Raw genomic sequence first — 26383 nt, 5'->3', positions numbered from 1 at the left:
GAAGACTGCATGAAAGTAAATACAGAGGGTGCACTGCAAGGTGTAAGCCACTCATAAGCATCAAGAATAGAAAGGCTAGATTGGACTTTGCTAAAAAAAAAAAAAAAAAAAAAGCTAAAAAAGTCAGCACCGTTCTGGAAAAAGATTCTTTGGACAGATGAAACCAAGATCAACCTCTACCAGAATGATGGCAAGAAAAAAAGTATGGAGAAGGCGTGGAACAGCTCATGATCCAAAGCATACCACATCATCTATAAAACATGGTGGCGGCAGTGTGATGGCTTTGGCGTGCGTGGCTGCCAGTGGCACTGGGACACTAGTGTTTATCCATGATGTGATACAGGACAGAAGCCCCCAAATGAATTCAGAGGTGTTCAGAGACACTTTCTGCTCAAATCCAGCTAAATGCAGTCAAATTGATTGGTAAGCACGTCATAATGACCCAAAACATACAGCCAAAGCAACCCAGGAGTTTATTAAAGCAAAGAAGTGGATTATTCTTGAATGGCCAAGTCAGTCACCTGATCTGAACCCAATTGAGCTGCATTTCACTTGTTGAAGACTAAACTTGGGACAGAAAGGCCCAGAAACAAACAACAACTGAAAGCGGCTGCTGTAAAGGCCTGGCAGAGCATTAAACAGGAGGAAACCCAGAATCTGGTGATGTCCATGAGGACAAGACTTCAGGCTGTCATTGCCAGCAAAGAAGTTTCAACCAAGTATTAGAAATGAACCTTTTATTTTCAGTTTTTTAATTTGTCCAATTACTTGTGAGCCCCTGAAATTAAGTGATTGTGTTAAAAAAAGTCTTTAGTTCCTCACATTTAACCCACTGAATTAAAGCTGGAAGTCTGCAGTTCAACTGCATCGGAGATGTTTCATTTAAAATTCATTGTGGTAATGTACAGAACCAAAATTAGAAAAAAGTTGTCTCTGTCCAAATATTTATGGGCCTAACTGTATCTATATACTGGTGGGGTTCAGGGTGAAACAGCACCACTTTGTTCTTTCGAAAATTAAAGATGCCTTTATTGCACAATTTTATAGGTCATTTGATAGGGACTTGATCAAATCCGGCCCAAAACGTCTGCTTTGAAAATTTAAGTAATGTTGTGCTGAGTACTCTCCGACCACTCTCTGCTTGTATCTATATTGCAGGCAAAACAATCCTATTGGGTTTATTTTATGTTTAAATGATTTGAGCAGAGATAAGGTATGGTGATCCAGATTACAAAAAGATCCTTTATAGGGGAAACCCTCAAGTCCCAATCATTTCAGATAATAGATCCTTTACCTTTATTTTATTGTATCCAAGACAAAAAAAAAAAAACATGAACACTCAAAATAAATAAATTACCAGACTGCACATCAGGGTGGCAACAGGGGGTACAGCTCTAGAGTGTGGAGAAGCCTTTCATGGGGCCCGATATGTAATGTTTCTTTTTTTTATAGAAAGGGAGGGGACTGCTGAATAGAACATATGTGTTGGGAAAGAGTGGTTATTTAATGACTGCCTTGTAAAGTGCAAAAGTCAAATGATTTTGTTGATGATCTCTTAAAAGTTGTCCACACACAGCAAAAGAGCTGACCAATACTTTGAGTGTGACCCCCCCCCCGTCCATCATTCTGAGAAACCCTCTGGAGAGAAAACCAAATAATGTTTTCTAGTGTTTGCCAATGGCATATGGGAGAGCTCACTGGACAATATGAAGCAGCAGTGTCCATGCCACCCTCATCATCCATGTGTTGCCATATGACAGCAGGTACCACAACGTACTATGTCAATAATAAAATAACCATAAATATCGCTCACCTTTATGGTTTAATGACACAATCTAGTAAATCATAACTGCAGATAAATCATCTGCTTTAAATCCTTGGATCTGCAGTAGGGTTGCCACCTTTTCCGGAAAAAAATACCGACCTTCCTATATATTTATCTTTTTTCCCTATTAATAACATTGGGATCAACCATCATTTTTACCGGCCAGGAGGCAACCCTAATCTGTAGGCAAATTTGTCAATTCTCTGCATTATGAAGCCTATGGGCACCACCAAAAACACACTAGTTTACCTTAAATCACCACTTTATAAAACTGTTACTCTCTAGGGCCCCAATGCAAACCTATGCTGTAAGTGCAGAAATGCACAGCTTAGGTCAGTATTAACCATGCTACAGGGTTCATTTATCAATATTTCTCATTATTTTGCCTGGTCTGCAATAACAAATCTAAAATGCTCGGATAAGAATTGTTGACATTGTTTATAGTGATCAAGCTGGCCTATCAGTCGACCAGTTGCATTAATGCAACTCCTACAAGTCCAGCAAAATTCAGATTGGGAATTCTAAAGGAGTAAAGTTAGCCTTACACAGGCAGATTTAAACTGCCGATTAACCCTTTAGACCAAGTTAGCTGCTTATACAGATACCTGGCCAAAAGATAGATAGATATTGAGCAGATATGGTTAGATAGCAGGTTTAAAGGGCAGCATTGGCTCACTGATGTAGCCTCTTCCGATGGCCTTCGTTATAAATGGTTGTAAATATATATGGTTGTCCCTCAAGGTCTATATGGGCCAGAATATAGGCATTTAAAGCAGGCAAAAATACGCTTGTTTGGCAACCTCATCAAATGAGCGAATCTTTAGGCGTATGGCCACCTTAAAGGGGAACTAAAGTCTAAAATAGAGTAATGCTAGAAATGCTGTATTTTGTATACTAAACATAAACATGAACTTACTGCACCAGAAGCCTCATTAAACAAATGATTTAGGTTTTCAAAGTTGGCTGTCATCTTGTAACATATTTGCAAGACCAAGACTATGCACATGCTCAGTGTGGTCTAGGCTTCTGTTGGGAGGTTAAGCTTAGGGATTGTCATAAATTATCAAACCAGCACAAATCAAATAATATCTGCCATAGAAGCCGATACAGAAAGACTGATCAATAATCAGAATATGCAGACTGCACTGGGTCTGCAGATACAAATCTCTACACGGTCGCCGGCGACTCTACAGGGAAACAAACAAAGCTGCTTGAGTTCTGGGAAGTAAGGTGGGGGGAGCTCCCCCTGTAGTTTGAAAGTATGATACTTTCCCTGCAGAGCAGTTAGGGGCCTATCTACAGCAGTCAGAGCAAGTAAAACAAAGGGGTAATTCCACTGCATACAATCAGGTGTTTTATAAAAACGGTACACATTTTTTAATCAAGTATATTGGAGACAGATTTCATTTTCATTAAAGAAAGCAAAAATGGGATTTTGTTTTTTTGCCTTTATATCCCCTTGAAACCTTGAAAAATCAGCCATGAATTTACCCTTCAAACAAAGGTTACTAAGCGCTGCTAGGGTAATACAGAAAAATAAAATGGAGGCACTCCTATCTCCTGTATTTTTATGTAACATAAAAAAGTGCCGATAAAAACTGTATGATATTGAAAAGGAAAAAGTCCAGATATGAATATCTGCGGCTGATCAAAATGGTAAGCACGACTGCCTCTTTAAATCTGCTGCTAGACCAGTCAGTTCTCACACTTGTTGCTACCTACATCTATAAGATATGCATGGCAGACAAGCCTGAAAATGAGAACATGATCAAAGTTGTTGGGGTCAGACTTGGAAAAACAATGAGACTGGTGTCTGTCAAAAGGTGATTCCCACTGCAGACAACAGTTCAAATTACCCAGTTTTGCATGGAAATGCAAATTTACTAGAACGCCACAAATATGCTTCCGCTCCGTGCAAACAGGGATCCCATTCATGCGTTCCCGTTAGGTTCCTTACAGGGCGAGCTCGCTAGGCAAGAATATGAAATAAAAGATTATATTGAGGGGGGGGGGATGTGTATAAAGAAAAAAAAAATATTCTGGGCAAAATAGAAAGCTTTTCCAGGAGGCAAGTTATTTGGTGCAAGAGAATAAATCTTAATGTCAATGACAGGAAGGGCTTGGGTGAAACATTCCCATAAATCTGACAAACGCTAATTTGATGGGTGGCTGTATCTGTCTGCTGCGAAGCCAGTCTAGACAGTCTATTGAGAAATCCCAAAACACAACTGTTCCCTGTAACACCATCTGGAAATGGCAATAAGAGTCTACCCAGTGCCATTCACAAATGGGATCAAAGCACATGCAAATGAAATCATGAAGTCCCAACACGGGGGGAATTCAATCCACCAACACCGAGACATTCTCTGAAGGCCTTAACGAAGGAACTTGCACTTGGCAAAAGGCTTTTTTTTTTTGCCATTTGTACTAAGAGGTCATCGTGAACCCTTGTGGCATTCAGAGGAGGAGATACCTTTCCATGAATGGGAGATCTCTCCCAACTGGCTAGGTAGCTGGGAAGGAGGGGGATTAACCCTTACTCTACCAGCAACAACCCTCCATAGACAGAGGGAGACAAGTGCAGCCCCCACAGACTGAACACAGACAGAGGTGTGACTGTTTCATGCCCTGCCACTCTTTATTCTCCCATAATGAAGTATAATTCCCATGCTCGCTCTTGCATTAAACCTCCCTCCTACATCACATCAAAGCACTTAGGGCCCCCTATTGAACTATTCTATGTATAGCAAACAGAGATCTGACTGTGCAGAAAGAAGCAGCGATTTGCCCATTCGCCCCTCCCGGGGGGGGGGGGTTACACAGCTTCCCATCGCAGACACTTTAGAGTTTCCTTTGTAAGAGGCACATAAACAGAACCGCACAAATAAAAGAAGAGCCTTCGGCAAACATTTTCGCTGGGTGGAAAAAGTCAAAAACAGCTTCATTTCTCTAATAAAAAAAATAATTTTTTAAATTTAATAGGGATCTTTAGCTGTAGGGAAATGCTGGGAAATGAAGTACGAATACACAGGCAGACAGATATAAGGAGATGTTCTCACAAACAACGGACTAGGATGTTTGCAATTAAGAGGCACACTCGATCTAGAAAAAAAGTTTTATGACCAACTTCATTTATTTCTTTATTTCATTGTGTGCACTAAACATATTTGATTTTATACCCGAGAGGGAGCTGCCATACTGGTTGGCTTTGGTGCAACCATTGCACAGGCAGACTGCACCAATCTAAAGCCCAGGGGGTATAGAATCCTCTACTAAAAACTCCTGACTGCTTGTATTGCAGAATACGGAGACAGCCCATAAAACGTTCATATAGATGCCTGTCTTGGTACCAGTGATTTGAGTGGTTAACGCGGAACAGGTAAGGGATTCAGTATCCAGAAACCCATTATTCAGAAAGCTCTGAATTACGTAAAGGCCGTCTCCCATAGACTCCATTTTATCCAAATAATCCAAATTTTAAAAAATGATTTCCTTTTTCTCTGTAATAATAAAACAGTAGCTTGTACTTGATCCAAACTAGATATAATTAATCCTTATTGGAAGCAATACCAGCAAATTGGGTTTATTTAATTTTTACATTAATTCCTAGTAGATTTAAGGTATCGAGATACAAATTACAGAAAGTTTTCTTGTTTGTATTGCTTGTATTGCAGAATACGGAGACAGCCCATAAAACCTCGCTATAGATGCCTGTCTTGGTACCAGTGATTTGAGTGGTTAACGCGGTACAGGTAAGGAATTCGGTATTCAGAAACCAGTTATCCAGAAAGCTCTGAATTATGGGAAGGCCGTCTCCCATAGACTCCATTTTATCCAAATAATCCACATTTTTAAAAATGATTTCCTTTTTCTCTGTAATAATAAAACAGTCCCTTGTACTTGATCCTAACTAAGATATAATTAATCCTTATTGGAAGCAAAACCAGCCTATTGGGTGTATTCAATGTTTACATGAATTCCTAGTAGATTTAAGGTATGAAGATCAAAATTACGGAAAGATCCCTTATCCAGAAAACCCCAGGTCCCGAGCATTCTGGATAACAGGTTCCCCGTTTGTGTGAAACAAATGGACCTGCCACACTGCAGTTAGTTCTGATCCATCATGGGTTCTATAACAGAACTGAAGCATACCCAACAGGGATCCATTGTATCCCCGTGCAAATCATCACAAGGAAATGGTATACACAAAATGTACATTCCACTAGTCCCATTGAATTTGCTGTCATTTTATACATTTACTCAATAATATATTTTCATTTTGTTTCCACCCACGAAAACCCCACAAACCCAAGCAACGAACATGTAAACTACCGAGAGAAATATAGGGCTGATGGAATAAATGCAGAAAAGCGTGTTTTTTTTCTCCATTAATATAATGATTAGAAAGAGCGAGCAGCCATATAAAAGTGAAGGCTTTATTGCCAATAACCATCTGTACTAAGAGGTCATCTTGAACCCTTGTGGCATTCAGAGGAGGAGATATGCGCGAATGAAGTGGGGCCTGGGATAATGCTATAAAGGGGCACAGCTCGGATAACAAGGCGCTTTGAAGGTGAGTGCCCGATGGCGTTTAACAGGCTCTTTTTATCTTTTGTCACATGGGAGAAATGGAGGGCACGTACAGATATAGCAATTTTCCAGTTGCTCATCTGAAACCAAGAGGAATGCCAAGGATTTTGTTCTTTGTACTAGAGGCTACTCCAGACACAACTAACGTGCGGCTCGGCAAACAGGCTTATCTTTGTAACACAAAACAAGCGAGCAGCTCCTTTCCCACAGAGACCCTGCCAGCAGATGAGTAAATAGGAAGCAGCAGAAAGAGCCGGGCTATTGAGACACCTGGTGTCAGCCCAGTTATGCCACCCATATTATCCTAAGGACAGCAAGGGGGACGACTATGCCCCCCCCCCCCTCCATAGTAAAGTCTACTGTGCACAAACAGAAAAACAATCCGAGCAGCAGCGACATAAAGAATTGGTATTGAGTATCAGCCAGTTCAAAGAGAATTCCATCTGGGGGTTATCTGCCAAACAGCATGTAATCTGCATTGCAACCGGTCAGCAGACAACATAAATCTAGTTACGATGGCAAATTATAACAGTATCTTCAGAAAAGCCAGCCAACAAGCCACCTGATTTCATTCCTATCCCATTGCCCCCTGACCTGAGCCCCCTGGGCCTCAAAGCCTGATGAACAAGAGATGAGCAAAGTTAAAAGGAAAAAAAAAAAAAGCTGGTGTCAATGTATCTTGTGTCTGCCTTTTTTTAACATTGTATCCCAAAAAAAAAAATCTGCAGATGCACTTAAAAATGAAAATAAATACTGGATTGATGAAAAATTAAATTATTTGTTTTGAGTTATTCGCCATTTTGACTTGTATGTATGAAGTTATCTGGACTGTTTTCCATCTGATGTCGGTTCAGTCAAGAGGAGCCAAGTTGGCAGCACACGTTTGCCCAAATGAGGGCACTTAATGCCTCTAGACGCAGTTGTTTGACACAAAACCTATAAAACCAACAAAAATGGAACAATGCAAAGTAAAAGTAAAAAGTGTTGAGATAATTGCGCTTCTTCTGCTTCGATTTGTCCCACTGTAGAAGGTTAATGTCGACCACCCTGAAACGGCGTTTGATACGGTTATCTTTTATGGAAGGTGGCCAATCGTCCATGTACTGGAAGAAGCCAGGAAGGTTGAATTGGAAATAAGACATGGAAATTCCAAATACATGATCAACAGTCAAGACAAGTCTCATGGTGGAATGTTAAGGACACGCCTGATTACAAATGGGTACTTGGCCAGTAGGCTGGGGTGACTTGAGAGGATGCATAACAACCACATATCAGAGAAAGTCCTCCATACCGGACCACAAGGCCTACGGCTCAATGATTAAGTGAAGCTGAGGAAGCTCAGAGTGTGGGACTGGAGGTGGACTACATTGTCACAAGACAACTTGGGTAGAGGACAAGGATGAGGCCCTGCAAGAGCTGTAGTGCCAAGAGATTGAATAATGGAGACTGGATAATTGGGCTGTCAGAACAGAACAATAAAGAGCCAGACATCCTTTGTGAAGTCTCTTGTACGTTATCCACCCATTTGTCCCTTGGGTCAAGCGATCAAATACCCAGTAAGGTTGTGGAGTGCATGATCACCCATCTTAAACTGGTCATACATGGGCAGATTAAAGAGCTGATACGGCACCTTTAGACATCTGCCCCTGTAAGGGCCCACCCCTTTCAGATATCTGGTTGAAGATCGGGCAGGTTTGAAAATCCCATTGGGCAGGGACAGCACTGGCACGTTGTTTTGGTCCTCTCCCAAAGAGTCTGCCTAGGTGCCCATTATAATCTGATTGTCGGCCCCTGGCCAAACAATTGTATCAGCCCAATTTGGCCCTGAATGTGGGTGGCCAATAAGATGCACATGTTTGGCGATTTTGCCAAACGAGCAAATACTTATGTGTATGGCCAGTTTACTCGGCAGGCAGATGCAATTAAACATCAGGGTCTACATTTCTGCACTTACCTGCCTTAAGCTGGCCATAGATGTTGAGATTTTTAAAATATCAGATCCTGATCGCGAGACCACGATCTTCTCAGAACGATCGTATGATCGTACGAATTTACCATCAACTAAAAAGACCAATTTGCCAGGAAAACAAAGGAGAGCTGCCTGCTTGGCCCTGCAAACATAGATAGGAAATTGAACGGCCAGGTCAAAAAATCTTTGTCGGTCCCAGTGCAATCTGACAGATGTCGGCCGAAAAATCGTAAGATGTATCATCGTTCGAATCCCACTAACCGCACGATAATTTCGAAGGATTGGTCGGGCTTCCCTAAAATCGGACGTTTGGCAAGAAGAATCGTCGCGTCTATGGGGAGCTTTAAGGTGCCCTCATCAACATCATCATTAATTTATTTAGTGTCATCACTTTGCCATTCCCACCAAAAACAGTATTCAGAAGGGTTTAAGGTTGAAACATTATTTGCACAGAATAACAACCCTTAATCTTTTATAATAGATTCATAACAGCTGTGGCACTGGGGATATATAAGAAAGTAATTAAACTTTAAACACATACAGATCATCAGTAAAATACACACTCCAGAGAGAGAATAAAATGAATTGTGCTCTACAGAAACAGACATTTTCTCCAGGTGACTACACCAGTGTGAGATTCTCTTATTCATTTTAGGCCACTGACACCCAGTGGCCTAAAATGAGAATGCAATGGGTGAGTAAAAGACGTGATCAAAATGTATTTTGCAAAGTTGCTTAGAACTAGGTTTTCTTTTATTAGGCAAAAAAGATTTTTTGTTGGGGGTTGACATTCCCTTTAAAGATAAGAGATATAACAGGCAGGTAGGTGCTAAAACAACACCAGTAAAAGAAATATACATGGAAGTGCAAGTTATGTACAGGGTCACACTTTTTCTCTGCAAATTCATCAATAGCATTCAATTGTCACTATGAACGTGGTGTGGATTCTGATCTGAAAATTCACAAAAGTGCTTTAGGGATGAAATCTTGTTGTGTGTGTAGTGACAAGCCAATAATGTCAGAAACCTGCACCCTGACATCATCCGTGCACCCCCCTGACATCACTGTCCAGATCATTCAGAGAAGAGGAAAAGTGGCCCCATGTTTTCATACCCTATGAAATGCTGTCATCTGATTGGTCAGAGTGCATAGTGGGCCGCTGTGGGTGGAGTGACTTAAACTAACTTAACACACACAAAAAGTGTTTTAAAGGAATGACAATATAATGTACTGTTGCTCTCTGCACTGGTACAGTTGGTGTGTTTGCACAGGAGACACAGCAGATAAAAGATTCTGAAGTTCTGAAGAATTCCATTGTATTCAACAGAGTTTGTTGTATCCTGTGCCTTTTCTCCTTTGTTGGCTTTGATTGGCTGCCCCCCATGGCTACACAGCATGGTGTCCCAATGTTTTTACCCACCTTAAAGTAGTGAGAGCTCCTAATAAACCCTTTCAAATAATAATGCCTATTAGCCAAACAGATTTACTATACATCCATTGCCGTCTGCGTACAGTTTAAAGCATAACAAACTCATTTTGACATTAGGAACGGTGACAGACAGATAGGGGCATTTAGTCCACTGGATGGCAGCTGCAGACAAAATGCCCCAAGGAGACTACCCAAAAACAACCGCATTCTAAACAGATGATCTCCTTTGCCAATGCGCTCCCTGCTCCATATTGAAAATGGCTCCCCATGGCTAAACATCTGCCTATACAGGTATGGGACCTCTTATCCAAAATACACGGGACCTGGGAATTTCAGGACAAAGGATCCTTCCATAATTTGGATTTCCATACCTTAAGGGGCAAATGTATTAAGGTTCTAGTTATGTTTTGCACGAAAATTCGAGTTTTCAATTTTTTCTATCATCAGGATGACGATCCTTTGTGGATCGAACCGTGTAGATATAATTATGGAGGAATAATCAGCTGGTGTGCCGTGACTGCTTTCTCTAAATTATATCCTTATAAACGACAAGTGATGTCATTTTGGTCACATGACTTACTAAAACGTGTGTATTATAATAAATAAAGTACCCTTGTTGGAAAATGAGGATATTAGAAGTTACCAAGGAGTTCCATGACCTGTATAAAAACACTCAGCCTTCGGCCTCGTGTTTTTATATGGTCATGAAACTCCTCTGTAACTATATGTGTGTGTGTGAGGTGTGTGTGTGGTGTGTATATATGTGTGTGTGTGTGTGTGTGTATATATATGTGTGTGTGTGTGGTGTGTGTGGGTGTGAGTGTGTATATATATGTGTGTGTGTGTGGGTGTGGGTGTGTGTGTGTGTGTGTGTGTGGGTGTGGGTGTGGGTGGTGTGTGTGTGTGTGGGTGTGTGTGTGTATATATGTGTGTGTGTGTGGTGTGTGTGGTGTGTGTGTGTGTGTGGTGTGTGTGGTGTGTGTGGTGTGTGTGGGGTGTGTGGGTTGTGTGGGGTGTGTGTGGATGTGTGTGTGTGGTGTGTGTGTGTGTGGTGTGGATGTGTGTGTGTGTGGTGTGGATGTGTGTGTGTGTGTGTGTGTGTGGTGTGGATGTGTGTGTGTGTGGTGTGGATGTGTGTGTGTGTGTGGTGTGGATGTGTGTGTGTGTGTGTGGTGTGTGTGTGTGTGTGTGTGTGTGGTGTGGATGTGTGGATGTGTGTGTGTGTGTGTGTGGATGTGTGTGTGTGTGTGGATGTGTGTGTGTGTGGTGTGGATGTGTGTGTGTGTGGTGTGGATGTGTGTGTGTGTGTGTGGTGTGGATGTGTGTGTGGATGTGTGTGTGTGTGTGATGTGGATGTGTGTGTGGATGTGTGTGTGGTGTGGATGTGTGTGTGTGTGTGGTGTGGATGTGTGTGTGTGTGTGGTGTGGATGTGTGTGTGTGTGTGGTGTGGATGTGTGTGTGTGTGTGTGTGTGGTGTGGATGTGTGTGTGTGTGTGTGTGGTGTGGATGTGTGTGTGTGTGTGTGTGTGTGTGTGTGTGTGTGTGGTGTGGATGTGTGTGTGTGTGTGGTGTGGATGTGTGTGTGTGTGTGTGGTGTGGATGTGTGTGTGTGTGTGGTGTGGATGTGTGTGTGTGTGTGTGGTGTGGATGTGTGTGTGTGGTGTGGATGTGTGTGTGTGTGGATGTGTGTGTGTGGTGTGGATGTGTGTGTGGTGTGTGTGGATGTGTGTGTGTGGTGTGTGTGTGTGTGTGTGTGGTGTGTGTGTGTGTGGTGTGGATGTGTGTGGTGTGTGTGGTGTGGATGTGTGTGTGTGTGTGTGGTGTGGATGTGTGTGTGTGTGTGGTGTGGATGTGTGTGTGTGTGTGTGTGGTGTGGATGTGTGTGTGTGTGTGGTGTGGATGTGTGTGTGTGGTGTGGATGTGTGTGTGTGGATGTGTGTGTGTGGTGTGGATGTGTGTGTGGTGTGTGTGTGTGTGGTGTGGATGTGTGTGGTGTGTGTGGTGTGGATGTGTGTGTGTGGTGTGGATGTGTGTGTGTGTGTGGGTGTGTGGTGTGGGTGTGTGTGTGGTGTGGGTGTGTGTGTGGTGTGTGTGTGGTGTGGATAGCAGATAGCCCTGTGTCAGGCTTTTCTCCTCCTGTGGAAATACATTAGTGGTGCAAGTGACTGGGCCTAATTAAATGCATACAAAACCTCTTTGCTTTTCTTTTAGTGTAACTCACCTTTTAAACAGCTATTTCACCTTCAGTTTATCTTTTAGTATGTTATAGAATAGCCTATGCCAAGCTTTTCAATTGGTCTTAATTTTTTTTTTTTTTATTTATATCGTTTTTTAAATATTTGTCTTCTTCTTCTTCTCACTCTTTCCAGCTTTCAAATTATGGTCACTGACCCCAGCAGCCAAAAACAATTACCCTGTAGCCTACAATTTTACTATTATTGCTTTTTTATTGTTACTTTTTGTTATTGCATTTCTTTTAGTGAACGGAAGCATCAACCAAGATCAAAGGTTAGTGATAATACTCCCATTGGCACACCCTGTGAGTATCCCTTGCCTTATTTTTGCCACAGACTTGTGTTCATCTTTAAATTAACTTTTAGTATGATGTAGAGAGTGATATTTTGAGACAATTTGTCATTGGTTTTCATTTTGTATTATTGAAGGTTTTTGAGTTAGTTAGCTTTTTATTCAGCTGCTCTCCAGTTTCTAATTTCAGCAATCTGGAAGTTGGGTCCAAATTACCCTAGCAAACATGGAATATGGAATATGAATAGGAGAGGCCTGAATAGACGAGGAGTAATAAAAAGTAGCAATACAATTTGTAGCCTCACAGACCATTTGTTACCTAGCTGGGGTCAGTGACCCTTGTCTGAAAACTGGGATCAGTGAGAAGAAAAAGGCAAATAATTCAAAAACTATAAAGAAGAAAAATAAAGGCCAATTGAAAAGTTGCTTAGAATCAGCCATTCTATAACATACTAAAAGTCAAATTCATAAAGGTGAATCCTTTAATAGTACTGATCGTGGAAGAAGAATGAAGTATAATGGAAATTATTAAATGATAACTAACCCACCTATAAGAACAACATTGTTAAAGGAGAAGGAAAGTCGTATCCTACTTGGGGGTGCCAAATGTTAGGCACCACCAAGTGATTGTATTTACTTACCTGACACCCCCGGGCCAATGCTCCTATCAGCACAAATTTGCACCAACATGGGGTTTTTACAGCGAAAACCAAACAGCGATCCTCTTCCGGGATCTTTTTGTCTCGCAGCTGCACATGCGCATTAGAGCGAAAAGCTAAACTTTAAAGAAAATGCCGCCTATGGCACTCTAATGCGCATACATCTGCCCCAGGAGATTTGAAGAAAGAAGAAACTGAGTGAGCATTGCTCCGTGGTGCTCGCTGGCAGAACCACGGGTAGGTGTAGTTTTCGGCTGATAGGAGCACTGGCCTGGGGTTTCAGGTAAGTAAATATAATCACTTGGGGGTGCCGAAGATTTGGCAGCCCTAAGTGGGATAGGACTTTACTTCTCCTTTAGATAATTCTGCCGCTATTTTTCATTGGATAACCAAAGTCCAGTGCCATATTTGCTGTACTGCTTATACAAAAGGGTTTTATGAAGTTAGGATGTTGTGCATTCACATAACGAAATCCAGGTGCCAATCCATTCTGAGAAGGTCAAGGAGTATGACTGAGAAAAGTCATGGCCAGTAGTGATGTGCGGGTTGACCCAAAGCCCGAGGTCACCCATGGGCTGAGCCTAGCTTGGGTGGGTTCGGGTTGATCTTTGGCTAATCATTTGGGGTTAGGGTTGGATGTGGGTCAACATTTTGCGGGTTAAGGTCGGATGCAGGTTACGTTTTTTCTGCCCTGCACATCACTAATGGCCAGGATATTACCCACTGACAGTAAGCGGACAAGAATATTCTTGACAAAATCTTCTATATTGTAGGGTCTCTTAGTAGTACAATGGTTACTCACCACATCAAAGATGTGGCCCAGGTGCACCGCCCTGGGCCCTCAGCACAAGGGGCGGATAAACTGAAATCTCGAATGGAAGCAGGCACTCAAGGGCAAAAACTTCCAAAACAGCCTGACGCGTTTCGTGTTCCAAACACTTAATCATAGACACATATGATTAAGTGTTTGGAACACGAAACGCGTCAGGCTGTTTTGACACAATAAACTTTTTCACTTTTTGAACATCTGCCTGGTGGAAGTTTTTGCCCTTGAGTGCCTGCTTCCATTCGAGATTTCCACTGAATATTCTCACTTAGAATTGTAATTATCTTCTGCTGGCAGCAGATGGCAGTAGTTCACTTCACTGTACTGCAGCCACTATCTGTGTTGGGTTGCTCAGACATACTTTATGCAGAACCATTCGATAATGCCGTAATGAGGAGAGCAGGGGTGAGCATTTCTGCCCATTAAACTGGTTTCTATAGACAATTAGGTTTATTACAATTTTATTTATAAAGCAACAAAATATTTCACTGCATTTTACAATGTATTGGGGGGAGAATACAGTGCAGGGACAGGGTGAAAAACAGGGTGGGGGCATTTAAAGCAATAAAAAGCAGGTGCTTAGGGCCAAAGGCCAAAGAGGCTGCCAGTGAAATAGTTTAACTTCTACACACACAGAAAATGGGAATTCTTTAAGGGCTTTTAAACAAAACATCTAACAATCATGAGAAAGATGCAGCTGAAGAACTGCTCGTATCCTGTTCAGAAGGATCCCAGAATTGTATGTTTGCCTCCCAAATTCAGAGCTGCGGCACCAGAAAGCAGGGAGGATCTCATATCCTGCCATTCAGAACAACTTATTACTATTTGCTCGTGAAAGAATAGAGCCTATTTATGTGCTGCCTGCAACGTCATCTGTCCCAGCAGAGATCAGGAGTCGGAAAACACACTTCAATACTGGTAACTGGCAATGGGGATCCTACAAAATGTTCCTGCAGCTGGTAATATGGCTGAACTCATGATCCCCTGCAACAATATATGGCAAGGCTGGGCAACAGGGGGATTCCTATGGTCTCCATTGTCAGTAACTCAGGCATTGGGGTCAAAGCAACTAAGTGCAATACAGCAATGCAGGCCTATGATGTGCAGAAGTAAAGTCCGGGTCAAGAAAACCTCCAAAAAAAAAAAAGAGCAGTGTGTCGGCCTTAACCTGCAGTTAACGGGGCCGGCCCACACATCCCTACTGTGCAGGATCAGCAAATGGCCCCATAAACACGGTTAACTGATAAAGGTTCAATGAGCTGGACCTGTCACCCAGACATAAAAAACTGTATAATAAAAGTCCTTTTCAACTTAAACATGAAAACCAAATTCTTTGTTGCCCCTCCTCTATGCCTTAGGTGGGGCAGTCAGTTACTTTCACTTTACATTCAGCACTTACTATATGTAACTGCTCTCCCCACATTCCCCCGTTCTCTTCACCATTTAATTGTGTAGCCAGGACATGGGGATGGACATCAGGTCCTCCATTCTGGTGCACAAACAAGATTCTGAGATGATACAAGGCTTGTCTTAATAACACTGTCCACAAAATGGCTCCTAAATACTTGCTATAATTAGACTGAAGGAAACAAAATTCAAATAATTTATATAGTGTAATTTAAGTAATTTTGCTAGACTAATGTGATAAAATAGGATTTGGAATATTTTATTTGGGCGACGGCTCCCCTTTAAATTAACTTTTAGACGGTCGATGGACAGTTTATCTACATTTTTTTTGAAGTCTATGAATTATTTAGTGCAGCAGTTGCAATATCAGTAGCTATCTGGGTCCAATGCAACCAGGAAGTGAGACCGGAAGATGAATCAGAGGGCCTGAAGAGAAAGTTAAATAATAATAAGTAGAAATAATTATGAAATTGTAGCCACACAGAGCAAACGTTCATGGCAGATGTAAGAGGGAAGAGGCAGAAGAGAAAGGTAAAACTTAAGAGTTGGAGATGGCACAAGGAATCATTAGGACCACTAGCAACTGTCCCTAGGCTAGAGACTATGGTTACTGCCTTCAAATTGGGATCTTTTCCTCATGTTTGTGGGTTTTCTTTACCCTGTAATACAGGAAAGGTTATACAGTTATCTAGAAACCAGTTACCCAGAAAGCTCTGTAACGGAAATGTAGGGATGCACCGAATCCACTATTTGGGATTCAGCCAAATCCCCGAATCCTTGGTGAAAGATTCGGCCGAATACCGAACCGAATCCGATACCTAATTTGCATATGTAAATTAGGGGTAGGAAAGGAAAAAGTGGAAAAAATTCTTCTTTGCAAATACATATGCAAATTAGGATTCGATTCGGCCAGGCACAAGGATTCAGCCAAATCCAAATCCTGCTGAAAAAGGCTGAATCCTGGCCGAATCCCGAACCGAATCCTGGATTCGGTGCATCTCTACGGAAATGCCTTCTCCCATAGACTTCATTTTATCCACTTTTTTTTTTTTAAATGAATTCCTTTTCCTTTGTATTCATAAAACCGTACCTTGTACTTGATCCCAACTAAGATATATTAAATCCTTATTGGAAGCAAAACCAGCCTATTGGGTTTATTTCATGTTTACATGATTTTCTAGTAGACTTAAAGGGGTTGTTCACCTTTAGATAAAGTTTTAGTATGACATACACTAGAGAGTGGTATTCTGAGACACTTTGCAATTGGTTTTCATTGTTTATTATTTGTGGTTTTTATGTAATTTATCTTTTTATTCAGCAGCTCTCCAGTTTGCAATTTCAGCAAATTCTAGGGTCCAAATTACCCTAGAAATCATGCATTGCTTTAAATAATAATTATGGAAAGGCTGTCTCCCATAGACTCCATTTTATCCAAATAATACAAATTTTTAAAAATGATTTCCTTTTTCACTGTAATAATAAAACAGCAGCTTGTACTTGATCCCAACTAAGATATAATTAATCCTTATTGGAAGCAAAACCAGCCTATTGGGTTTATTTAATGTTTACATCCTTTTCTAGTGGAGGTATCTCCAATAGACTCCAGTTTAATCAAATAATTCAAAATTTTAAAAAATGATTTCCTTTTTCTCTGTAATAATAAAACAGTAGCTTGTACTTGACCCCAACTAAGATATAATTAATCCTTATTGGAAGCAAACCAGTGTAATTTGATTTTATTTGATATTTACATGATTTTATAGTAGACTTTCTATTAATTTTCCAAACATTAAATAAACCCAATAGGCTGGTTTTGCTTCCAATAAGGATTAATTATATCTTAGTTGGGATCAAGTACAAGCTACAAGGAAATCATTTTAAAAAATTTGGATAGTTTGGATAAAATGGAGCCTATGGGAGATGGCCATCCCATAATTCGGAGCTTTCTGGATAACGGGTTCCCAGATAACAGATCCCATACCTGTAAATCAAATACTATAAAAAAAATAAAAATGTAAGTCATTTGAAAAATTGCTTTGAACTAACCATTCTTTAACAAAATAAAAGTTAACTTAAAGGTGAACCAAATTATTGAAAGATCCATTACCCTGAAAACCCCAGGTCTCAAGCGCGTGCGTGCGTGTTTCCTGGTGCACATAGGCCTATATATTCCCTTATGCAGCAAGTAAATAGGATGTTTCTTAAAATAATACAAATCATTTCTGCACTAATATTACACAATCGTTTCAAGGGCAAATAAAATCCTTGTGTGTCAAGGAATCGTTCCTTTCAGTTACACTTTATGTCACGCAGCAGGAAAGAATGTCGTGTAAGATGTCGTTAATGGGTCTCTGCATTATTGTTTAACAGACTTTATGATTCACATGGACTCCAAGTGTCCAACAATAAAGTTGCACAACGCATTTCAATCCCAAGGTCTGACTGTGGATTGTCAGGCAGCAGAGACAAACACTTTTCCTTTTGTATTTCATTCTGCAGGAATAATTAAATTTTGTGCACTAACGATGTACAATGGGAACCTAATTTAAAAGCACTTAGTTACCTGCTGCAGGGAGCTATAGAAACTAGGCACAGTCATTTTGCTAATGGAGGGATGTTTATAGTTGCAGTTCAATATCATCAGGAAAAATGGCTGCCCTGTAATGGTGGCAGGGGCTGAGACAAATTATGCTGTGTGGACAGCAGTGTGAAATTCTTCCCAAACACACACACACACACATTGGGGAAAATTTACAAAAGCGAGAAGTGGAAAATTCACCAGCTTGATGTCATTTTGGCACTTCGCCAATTTACTTACGGTAGCTGGCGTAAATTCGCTGGCATAATTTCGCCAAGACGATAGCCTCTGGTGCAACTTCGCACTCTAACACCAGGCAAATTTTCGGTCTGAAGAAAGAGAGTTACTACGCAAATTCACTACGTTTTTGATTTTACTGACCGTTGCCTCTATCGCCAGACTTGCCTTCGCCACCTCAGACCAGGCTAAGTGCAATAGAGAGTTCCTAGAAAAATGTTCAATTTTTTTTGAAGTCCCAAAAAACGTTTTTTCCTATTTAAAGGGTGATAGACTGAAAAAGATCGTAAATTTTTTTGGGTTCCCCCTACATTTGCTAACATATGGCACATAAACTATACTGTGGGCACATGTGTAGGGCATTATAACAACTTTATATAATTTTATTAAGGTTCCCTGGCCTTGTGTAGTGTAATGTATTTGCTGCAGCATATACGGCCATTGTACTTTAACTGCACGCCGTATGCTAATTAGCCAATGCTAGCGTAACTTCAAACTCCTGAGCGTAATTTCGCTGGCGTAATTTCGCCAGCGTTCGGTATCCTGTGCGCAACTTCAGATCTTCATGAATTAGCGTTGTCCAGGCGAATTTACGCCTGTCAAAGTGTTGCAATGTGCGTGAAGCCAGCGCTGGCGAATTTTCGCCGGTTAATGAATTTGCCCCATAGATGGTAACGGAGTCCATAGAATTTAGTCGACATGGGCAGAAGCCATAAGAGCAGTTAAGTGGTCAAAACTTACTATTTTTGGGGGGTTTATTTTGAGCACTGGACAGTAGACTTGCTATAGATTCAGCTAAGTAAAATGTAAACTTAAACCAATTCAATTATATAGGCCGTATTTATTGATAGGCTTCAGAGGGCCACCCCCGAAAAGCTGCCACCCTAAAAACAGGCCCTTGGGTGCCTATCAATAAACATGGCCTAGATAAATGAATACATTTAAGAAGAAAAAAAAAATCAGGGTTGGGGGTATAGGGCCCACTGCACAGGAACAGGAGGTGACGTGTGCAGGAAATGAAGTCAGACGCAGCCTTGCATGTGACGTCACTTTTGTAAGTAGGGGGTCACTGTAAGGTCCAGTGTCACCTGACCTAAATACATTGCTATAAAAGATATCATTATAATACACAAAAGCCATGAATATCTTGTAAAGGATATCCTTATAAAAGGTAAACTAGTGATGTCATCAGTTATAAACGGTGAGTAGTGATGTAATTTGTCACATGACTCACTAAAAGTTGTGTATTATAATAAATAAAGTACCCCCTATTGTAAAATATAAGGACATTAGAAGTAACCTCGGAGTTCCATGACCTGTATAAAAGTACTCGGCCTTCGGACTCGTGCTTTTATATTGTCATGGTACTCCTCGGTGACTTATTATAGAGGGTACTTTATTCGCTATATAAATGGGGAAACAGAATGTATCCCCTGTTGTATAATATAAGGATACTAGAAGTCACCTTAGAGTCTCATGACCTGTATGAAAGTACTTGGCCTAAGGCTAACATATGGGAACTTAGAGGAAGGTTGCATCCCATTAGCCAACATACACACTTAAAAGAGAAGGAAACCCCCTGGGCGCAAAACCCCTCCCCCCTCCCCTGTGTTGCCCCCCCCTACGCATGCGCCGAATGTCACAAAGTTTTCCCAATTTCGTGACATTCGGCGCAGTAGAGCCGTACCAGTAACTGCTCCTACTGCGCATGCACCAGAAGGCGCCGGTCAGAGCAGGAAGAAGACGCGCGTGGGAGAAGATGGCGACTGTGAACTCCGTGGACAGGACCTGCGCAGAGGGGTGAGTAACAAGTTAGGGGCATTTGCCCAGGGGGACAGGTAGGCCAGGAGGAGGGCAACGCAGGGGAGGGGTTTTGCGCCCAGGGGGTTTCCTTCTCCTTTAAAGACATTGTTCTCATTGCATATTATTTATATTATTTAAGCATATTTTTTATATTGCTGGGAGGGCCCCTCTGTTACTGGTGGATGGGGCCTGTTTGACCACCAGATGCAGCAGAAAAAAATCCTGTGTGCTCTTAGGAAGAAGTACTGTGGTAAGCAAAATATCTAAATAGTGTAATAATACAATATATATATATATATATATATATATATATATATATATATATATATATATATATATATATTTCTCCTTTGTTTTTAATTTCAAATATCTAAAATTATATATTTTACATTTTAAATATCTAAAATTTGATACTGGAAGTACTGAGCAAATTTACGTTAAGCTCAGAGTCAAACTGGGATGCCAGTGGCCCACCAGAAAACCTTAGACCATAGCCCCACTCTTCAAACAATTTCTGCCATCTAATAACGTCTAACCAGCAGAACTGGGCGCATTAGACTGTGAAGCATCCAGTTTAGTGACAGGTATCCACTGGATTTCCAGTTCTTCCACACCCTCTGCTGAAAATTGAAGAGTAGCTATCAATACCCAAAAGCAGAGGTGACCAATGTGGCCCCACTAGCTAGTGGAAAGTGTGAAAGGATAATCCAATCTAAAGCATAAAAATTGAGTGTAAGAGGCTTTTTGCTTCTGCTATATTGCATGTTGTATATCTGCTTCTGCTGCCTTGTTACTTATAAACGAAGGTGGACTTGATCAATAATTAACAATGGGGGAGTCCTGAACGCCATATATGAGATATATGGGAAAGACACTATCTATGGTGAAAGTGATGTGTGAGCCAGAAAGTTTCCCAAAATGGAGAAAGGACTAGGCTTCAAAGTATACCTATGAGAAGACATAATCGTTCTACTTAAATCTCAACCTAACTATCCCTCATGCTTATACACTACTCTGGCCCCCAAGGTGGACCTCAGACAGTTTGGAAAACTATGAGTTAGCCAAACAAACATACTTTACTTCACTCATTAACTCCCTTTCAAAAAAAAAAAAAAAAAAAAACAGCAAAACTTTTCTCCACCTTTAACCATCTCCTTTCCCCTTCTCCACCCCCCTCCATGCACATCTGTCTCTGCTCAAGATATTGCTGAGCACTTCAAAAACAAAACTGACACTATCAGAAGGGACATTACACTACTCAACCCCCCTATACTTCCACCACCCCCCTCCACATTCCCCAGTCTCTCCTGTGCTCCTTCGCCCCTGTCACGGATGAGGAAGTCTCAAAGCTTTTGGCCTCTTTTCCCTCAAAACTTCTCTGCAATACCAATCCTTGTCTAATCAAAGCCTTAACTCACCTATTTAATCTTTCCCTCTCAACTGGACTGTTTCCTTCTCAACTAAAACATGCTCATCACCCCCATTCTGAAAAAACCCTCTCTTGATCCCTCCAATCTTGACAACCTCCGACTTATCTCTCTGCTACCTTTCATCTCTAAACTACTTGAGCGCCTAGTCTACAACCGACTAACCTCATTCCTCTCTGACAATAACCTGCTGGACCCCCTACAATCTGGTTTTAAGCCACAACACTCCACTAAAACTGCCCTGACCTGACTAACTAATGACCTTTTAACAGCTAAAGCCAACAATCATTTCTCACTACTAATACTGTTTGATCTCTCAGCTGCATTTGACACTGCAGATCACCCTCTCCTCCTCCAGTCCCTCCATTCGCTTGGCCTTCGTGTCACAGCCCTGTCCTGGTTCTCTTCTTACCTTACCAATCGTTCTTCAGTGTCTCCTACAACGGAGTAGCATCTTCTCCCCTACCTCTTTCCGTTGGGGTTTCTCAAGGCTCTGTCCTGGGACCATTACTATTCTGCCTCTATACTTCCTCCCTCTGCAGATTAATCAACCCGTATGTTTTCCACTACCACCTCTATGCTGACGATACTCAGATCTATCGCTCATCTCCTGATCTCAACCCAGAACTCCTAACTTGCGTCTCCTCTTGCCTGTCCGCTATCTCTAGCTGGATGTCGCAACGCTACCTTAAATTAAACCTCTCTAAAAATGAAATGGTTCTCTTTCTTCCAACTAACACCAATAACATCCCAGAAGTATCCATCATAGCTAACAATTCCACTATCACCCCCTCTCCTCAGGCCTTGGGGTTATCCTAGATTCTGCCCTGTCATTCACTCCTCATATCCAGTCACTTATTAAATCATGTCACTTACACCTAAGGAACATATCCAAAATACGATAATTTATCACCCAAGATGCTGCCAAAATTCTTATTCACTCTCTCGTCATATCACGTCTAAACTACTGTAATTCTCTTTTAATTGGCCTTCCCCTCCAGAGACTGTCACCTCTCCAGTCCATAATGAACACTGCTGCAAGGCTCATACACCTCAGCAACCGCTCCTCCTCTGCCTCGCCATTCTGTCAATCCCTGCACTGGCTTCCACTACCTCTCAGAATTAAATTCATATTAATGACACTGACATTCAAAGCACTTCATAACTCTGCCCCACCCTATATCTCTGATCTCATCTCTATATACTCACCCAACCACTTCCTATGTTCCTCTACTGACCTGCTACTCAACTCTTCTCTCATTACCTCCTCACATGCTCACATTCAAGACCTTGCAAGGGCTGCACCCCTCCTCTGGAACTCTCTCCCACGGTCTGTCCGACTTTCTCACAACCTTTCTGCTTTCAAGAAATCTCTTAAAACGCACTTCTTTCGAGAAGCCTACCATCACTCTGCTTAACTACCAAATGCAACACCACATACAGTACCACATTTCTCACCCACTTAATTCGATCTTGCCCACTCCCACACCTTGTGTATTATTCCCTTCCCTTTAGAGTGTAAGCTCTTTCTACATAGGACCTTCCTTGGATGGGTAGGGTTGACCAAATGTATGAACAAAAATAGGGTTATAACTACACCAAGACATGCAAATGTATAAAAAAAAATTCACATTTATTTTAGACAGCATTTGTAATGTGGTATTTTTTATAAATACTCATACTTTGCATGCAGTGTAGTGCACAACTCAGCGACATATGAAATACATGTATCACATTCATGTATGAGTATTGCGCCCAATATTCATGCTTCAAAAAAATAAATAAAAACTCTAAAGTGGATGAAATGAGAGCAGTGGAAACACTCACAAAATGAGCAAACACATGCTTGTTCAGTGCATGCCACACATATGGTCGACATGAGACATGACATAAAACTGAATCAAGCTCATGGTAGCAAAACCACCTTACCGTGTAAATGGCAATTCTACACACGGCTAATGAGATCTGGATGCGCTCTGACACTGTCTAGGAATTAAAAAACAGGAGACGGTTACCCAGTCACCCTAGTGCTACCTTTCTAATGATATGGTTTAACATGTACAGGCAGATATTTCAACTAGTGAGTTTGCAGAGAATTGCCAGTATAATCCAGGGAAGAATATTTTGGGGGGTTGAATAATCTTACACATTAAGGCAGATTCCATAAAGGACAAATTGACTAACGCTAGCGAAAATTCGCCAGCGTGACATAATTTCGGAACTTCGCAAATTTCCTAATGGGCGCAGGGTCACTTCAGTATCGAAAGAGATCATCATCATCATCATTTATTTATATAGCGCTGTCAAGATACGCAGTGCTTTACTGCAGTTATAGCAAACAGGGAATAAATGGTGGATAACAGACAAGGATTACATAGTACAATAGGGTTTACAAACTAAAAGGTTAGGGTACAATTGAGACATTAGGATTGTATAAACACTTTGTCATTTTTGATACAGCAATGATTAATTAAGGTACATCGAATAGGCCTCTTTAAACAGATGGGTCTTTAAGGAGCGCTTGAAAGTTTGGAAGGAAGGAGAAAGTCTGACAGCTTGTGGCAGAGAGTTCCAGAGAAAAGCAGAAGACCGAGAGAAGTCTTGTAGACGAGAATGGGCAGAAGTGACCAGAGGAGAAGTGAGGCGAAGATCAGAAGCAGAGCGTAGGTTTCGTGAAGGAGTGTATTTGGAGATTAGAGATGAAATATAGGGAGGGGTTTCATTATTAAGGGCCTTGAATGTGAGTGTAAGTAACTTGAATTTGATTCTAGAAGAGATTGGGAGCCAGTGAAGGGACATACATATGGGAGCAGCTGATGTTGAGCGGCGAGCTAGATGAATGAGTCTAGCGGCCGCATTTAGAATAGATTGGCGTTGTGAAAGGTGACTTGTTGGAATACCTGTGAGGAGTAAGTTGCAGTAATCAAGGCGGGAGATGATGAGAGACTGAATTAGTGTTTTAGTTGATTCTGAACTGAGATAGGGTCGTATTCGAGCAATGTTGCGCAGTTGAATACGGCAAGATTTTGCAAGTGTTTGAATGTGTGGTGAAAAAGACAGATGAGAGTCTAAAGCTGGCCATAGACGCAAAGATCCGATCGTACGAATCGTGGATTCGTACGATTTTCGGACCATGTGTGGAGAGTCCCGACATTTTTCGTCCGTCGGAGATCGGTCGTTTGGTCGATCGGACAGGTTAGAAAATTTCTGTCGCCTGCCGATAATATCTCTGCGTGTATTGCCGATCGTACGATTTTCAGTGGGAGATTGTCACTAGTGTTGTCAGACATAAGTATCGTACGATTGCTGTCAGGGGCAGAACATTGGGTGATCTGTTCTTATTTGATCGGAATGGTAAAGACTTTGATCTGAATGGTTAGTGGAGGGTCGGGAGATGGGAAAGTCCGATCGTAAGTTAATTCGTACGATCGGATCTTTGCGTCTATGGCCAGCTTAAGATGACTTCTAGGCAGCGTGCCTGTATGGTGGAATGAAAGGTGGTGTTGTTTATGGTGAGTGATATCTGAGGGACAGGGGAAGATCTTGGAGGAAATATGATGAGTTCTGTTTTAGAAAGGTTCAGTTTCAGGTGGCGCTGTGACATCCAGGAGGAGACAGCAGAGAGACAGTCTGTGACTTGGGAAAGGACAGCATTAGAAAGATCAGGAGTAGACAAGTAGAGTTGGGTGTCATCAGCATAAAGGTGATACTGAAGTCCAAATGACTGAATAAGTTTTCCTAGTGAAGTTGTATAGAGCGAGAACAGCAGGGGGCCAAGAACAGAGCCTTGAGGAACTCCAACATAGAGTGGGAAAGTAGTAGAAGTAGAGTTAGAGAAGGAAACTTTAAAGGAACGATCAGACAGATAAGATGTAAACCATGAAAGAGCAGTGTCCCGAATGCCAGATGAGTGTAGAATGTCAAGGAGGAGTGTGTGGTCAACTGTGTCAAAGGCTGCAGAGAGATCTAGAAGGATTAGAATGGAATAATGACCTTTAGACTTTGCCAATAGAAGATCATTGGTTACTTTGGTGAGTGCAGTTTCAGTCGAGTGTGATGGGCGGAAGCCAGATTGCAATGGGTCGAGAAGGGAGTTGTGAGTGAGATGCTGGATCAGGCGTTTGTAAACAAGCCTTTCTAGTAATTTGGATGCGAATGGAAGAAGGGAGACCGGTCGATAGTTAGTGGGAGAGCTGGGATCAAGGGAAGGTTTTTTGAGGATAGGAGAGATAGACGCTAGTGTTGCTTCGCACTCTAACACCAGGTGAATTTTCACTCTGGCGAATAGATGTAACTCTGCAAGTTCACCAAGATGCGGATTTTACTGAGCGTTACCTGATTCACCAGACTTGCCTTCGCCAGCTCAGACCAGATGAAGTGCAATGGAGTGCATTCCTCAATTTTTAGTGCAAAATTTTTCTAAGTCCCAAAAAACGCTGGCGTCTTTTCCTTTTTTAGAGTGATAACCTGCAAAGGTCCGTTTTTTTGGGTAACCAGGTTCCCCCCTCCATTTTCTAACATATGGAACATAAACTATACGCTGGGCTCATGTGTTAAGGTTCCCTGGGCTTGTGTAATGTAATGTATTTGCTGCAACATATAAGTCCATGTAACTTTATCACTTGCCGCCGTATGCAAATTAGGCAACGCTAGCACATCTTTGCTTTGATTCGCCAGCATTCGGTGCCCTGGACGCAACTTCGCACTCTAGTGAATTGGCATTGTCCTAGCAAATTTACGCCTGGCGAAGTGTTGCGATGGCTGCGAAGCCAACGCTGGCGAATTTTCACAATGTGTCACAATGTACAGAAAGCAGCCCCACTTAGGGGCCTATTTATTATACGGTGCATATGAAATTCACCAGAAAAACTGTGTAAAAAGCGGTGTAAAATACACGTTTTTACGCCATGCGAATGCCCGATTTGCTGCCGTTATTTTACATTGCTTCAGACCTTTGTAAGTAAGTTGCAGCAGAATTTGCTCAAAGAAAAAGCGCATAAAAGAGACACCATTTTTACTCCGTCTTTTTACACTGCGATGCCTGCCGATGTTTATTGAATTATTCTGCCTTTTTTTTACGCCATCTAATAAATCTGCGCCTTAATG

The 26383-nt window shown here is 41.6% G+C and overlaps 1 protein-coding gene across 4 annotated transcripts in view; it reads right to left on the bottom strand.

Annotated features, from left to right (window-relative positions):
* arl15.L (ADP ribosylation factor like GTPase 15 L homeolog) overlaps positions 1 to 26383 on the bottom strand; it is a 179053-nt gene that overhangs the window by 135064 nt on the left and 17606 nt on the right. For 3 of the 4 annotated variants that reach the window (XR_005965214.1, XM_041580783.1, NM_001092935.1), the window contains 1 exon segment: positions 23207 to 23263. The exons of the other annotated variant lie outside the window; for it this stretch is intronic. Coding sequence is in view for 2 of the 3 variants with exons in the window: in XM_041580783.1 (XP_041436717.1) it covers positions 23207 to 23263 (57 nt within the window). In the remaining variant the exon portion in view is untranslated. 4 annotated transcript variants of the gene reach the window in all.

This window comes from Xenopus laevis, chromosome 1L, assembly GCF_017654675.1.
Source record: "Xenopus laevis strain J_2021 chromosome 1L, Xenopus_laevis_v10.1, whole genome shotgun sequence".
Taxonomy (NCBI): Eukaryota; Metazoa; Chordata; class Amphibia; order Anura; family Pipidae; genus Xenopus; species Xenopus laevis.
The sequence above is the reverse complement of the archived record's forward strand: the minus strand, read 5'-3'. Positions and strand labels throughout refer to the sequence as shown.